General features: G+C 40.3%; 1 protein-coding gene across 1 annotated transcript; it reads right to left on the minus strand.

Annotated features, from left to right (window-relative positions):
• Positions 1–2,009: 2,009 nt before the first annotated feature.
• LOC308691878 (uracil nucleotide/cysteinyl leukotriene receptor-like) lies at positions 2,010–2,942 on the minus strand (the record flags this gene model as incomplete). The annotated part of the gene is made up of 1 exon (XM_081367439.1): positions 2,010–2,942. The coding sequence occupies one exon, from the start codon at positions 2,940–2,942 to the stop codon at positions 2,010–2,012; it is 933 nt and encodes a 310-aa protein (XP_081223565.1).
• Positions 2,943–3,724: the final 782 nt, after the last annotated feature.

A 3,724-nucleotide genomic window follows, 5' to 3' on the forward strand; every position in this document is an offset into this window, starting at 1 on the left:
AAAACATAAAAACGACAATAGCCAATTCTGGCTCCATAGCTGTTTACTCAATTATATCAAATGAATGATCAAGATGGCAGCTGTCCTCTCACACCGTTGCTTGGCGTCAGGAGCGGTGATCGGGAACACCTGGTTGCGCAATTAGGAAATCCTACGAAGGCTACATGGTGCGTCCTTCGAAGTCTGAGGCCTTCACATTGGGACACAGCGGTAATTTACACATTTGCCTTCCTTCCCTCCTCATCAACCTCTTCTTTTCTTGTTCTCTTCCTCTAAAACTCTATGCATTGATTGGATCTAAATCCAATTCTAAGTGACCATTTTTATATGAACATAAACATAAACATGCAGTGCAGTCCAGTGTTCTATGTAAGGATCTGTAGCAAATTAGCTCAAAGGGGAAATATTAATAATAAATCATAAATTGTTATGATTAATTAAAAATATTAGGGTCAGTTAATAGAATTAACTTGATGTAGCAGAATTAATATCACAATCAACAAATTATTTGTATATAGTTATAAATGCATAATTTCAGTAAATTTAATTAGCTTTCAAAGTTAGTTATTTACTGTCTCTTTAACAACATTAATTGCTATGCTTATAGATAATGATTGTTGTTACAAGTGGCAAAAAGATAAGATAATTGGGATTTGGGGCCCGGATTACAAATCAGCCATGGGGCCCAGAAACCCTAGAGGAGCCCCTGTCCAATATCGTGATCATACATTCAAAATCACAAACCATCTGCAGATTAAATGTACAGTAGATCATTGTCATTTCTGTTGATGTTATTATTTATTTAAAGAGTCATCTCACTGAAAATAAAAATGATTCTCACATGTACATTAAGGCTGTGAAAGGACTTTTTGTTCACTTATTCTGCCTCATGTTCTCCTAGACCTAGATTGTGTGCAGTCTATTGTTCCAATGACTCTAGGGGATACTATCATAAGATTAAAACTTATAATAAAGATTTAAAATCATTCTAAACATGCATTGTATTGTATAATACATTTAAGTTCTCTAAGTGAAATCTGCTTTTTGAAAACAAGTGAATGTAAAAGGTTAAATGTTTTGTTTATGTGTGTGTGGCAGTCATCTGTGAGGGGCTGCCACTTTTACTTTCATTTTGTGTTCGTTTATTTTATGATTATTAAAGTGTAAAACGATCGCCGGTTCCCGCCTCCTTCCCTGAATTACTAAACTTGTTTCACTGGAATAACATCGACTGCTGTGTTTGAGTATATTTTGACGGAACGGCTGCCTCTCCCTTGTAATCAGGGCCACCCCGTCCCTTAACTTCGCCAGGTTCCCGACTGGAGTGTGTGTGATTGGAGAGGAGGCGCTGCAGAGAAGAATTGGCGGTGTGTGATGAGGCACACCTGAAGAATATGAAGCCTCATCACCGTCGCTATTAATCATCACGTCTCCTCGAGAGACCGGCCTCTTCCCTGTGCACGCTGGGGTCCTCGTGGGTCCAGGAGGGGAGCGCAGAGGGATTCTCGCCACTGCAAACGAGGACACCAGATCCCCCTTTTGTTTTAACACTTTATTTCCCTCTTTTTGGACATTTTATGTTTCTTTTTGTTCATAAAATGGGTCTCTGAGGCCTGACACCACTCCCACTGTGTCTGTCATTTGCTCCTCCTGCCACAAAATATATATACATATACAGTGTGTGTATGGTGCAATGTTGTGAAAAATACAATTATTTAAAACAGGCATCTTGTCTCATACGATGTATATTAATCCAGAATTACAGACATAAGTAAATGAAGAGCTCATGAGGCTGATGTGACACACAATCCACTACAAATAAATATGCTCATAGCAACATGTTTCTATGCACACATCAGCAGCTTGTTTTCATGTAAATTCAACGCATACCTCACAACCAACAAACTTAAGCATAAAACAGCTGCAGAAAGAGTCTAATGGCTGTAATATAATAACAGTACACATTGTTTATGTACACAGAACGCACAGACCTGCATTTTTACAGTAGTTCAGTGCATCTTATCAGTAACGGTGAGCACAGGATCATCCGTCGATTCTGTGTTTTTCGAGCAGCACGACGGGACTTTGTGAAGCTTCTCCCGCGATAGATACAGAACCGGCTGAATGCTGCTGCTGATGTCCATGAAGCCGAAGGTGATGTAGTGGATGTAGCAGTGGAAGACCTCCGGAAAGAAATACTCTTGAAACGGGAAGAGAGCCACCGGCGGGAAGTAGTTAAACAAAATGATGGCCAAGATGATGATGACCATTTTGAAGGCCTTTTTCTTGACGGGATGCCTCTCGTCTCGGCCTGGAGCAGATTGTCTGAGGGCCCAGAGAATAGAGATGTTACAAAACAGCATGAACGCAAACGCTGCCAGAATCATGACGGTGAAGACTTTCTCAAAGTTAGGGATGTTTGCTGAACACTTTGCTGAGGCGTAGACTAAAGTGACGAGCCACAAGGCGCTGGCGCACACCGAGCGATGCCGCTGGTCTTTGAGTTCGGTGAAGGTGATGGGATGGCAGACGGCCATGTATCGGTCCAGACAGATGCAGGACAGAAAGAGTGCCGACGAGTCTTTGACGCCGTAGAAGAAGAGCAGGACGTTCAAGATTCTGCTGGAGGTCAGATACACAATGTTGGCCAGTTCCAGCGGAGGAGTGAGGCAGAAGAAAGTGTCCAGCACGGCCAAATGGATGATGAAGATGTCCGAGGTGGATGAGTCTCCCTTATTCTTACGGATGAGCCACAGAACCATGATGTTGGCCGGGATGCCCAGGAACAGGTTGATGAACTGCAGCGCGAGGTAGAAGATGATGCCAGTGGGCATGTGTGCACAACTAGCGTAGATGGTTTGCTCGACCGGAGAGGCGTTCAGCGGCCGCTGACTGATGAGCAGAGAGGAGTTGATGTATCTGAACAGCTCTGTGATTTCCATCGTCCTCTCAGTGTGTTCGGACCAACCCCTGAAACACACAAACAGTGATCAATCAAACTCTTGCTTTGTGCTTTTCTGCTCCTCATTCAAATGGCACTGAAATAGCTTTGACTTTATGTCTCGATAATAACATTCATGAGTGAATTTCACTGTTTGGACTCATGAAACTCTACACACTTGCAGACACAATAACTAAAGTTCACATGTGCACAAATACATGTTGAATTAAAGTATTTCCCTACAGATGCCTTGACATCACATGTGACGATCTCTCATAATGCAACAAAAGGCTTTCTGTTAAAGAATAATCACTTTCAATAATCATTTTAAAAATGTATATTCTTTAGTCAAACCTTAAAGTCTTGACTAGTAAAAACATGATTGTTACAGTTCATTTAACAAGCTACATCTACAACGGGGCATGTTGTCACATTATATTGTGTTGTCACAGTAGGAATCTGCTTTGTTTAAAATATGAAAAAATATTAAGTACAAAAATCTTCTATACAATGACTTTTTCGAAATAATAGAACAGTACAATAATTATGGTGCACAAAATACAAACATAGAAGATAAACAAGCAGCTTCATGACAACTATGTGACAGAATATGTATAGTTTGTGATATAAACTAGATTAAACTAGATTTGTCAAGTCATGTTCATAGCACTTTTATACAATACAGCTTCACAGTAATAAAGAGTATTTCAGTTCAAATATCATTATGATTTTAATTTCAACTTTAAAGCAGCTCTACAAAAGATAGTTTCATTGAGTTGATAC

The sequence above is a fragment of the Scardinius erythrophthalmus genome (genome assembly GCF_964197995.2).
Source record: "Scardinius erythrophthalmus genome assembly, chromosome: 6".
NCBI lineage: Eukaryota > Metazoa > Chordata > Actinopteri > Cypriniformes > Leuciscidae > Scardinius > Scardinius erythrophthalmus.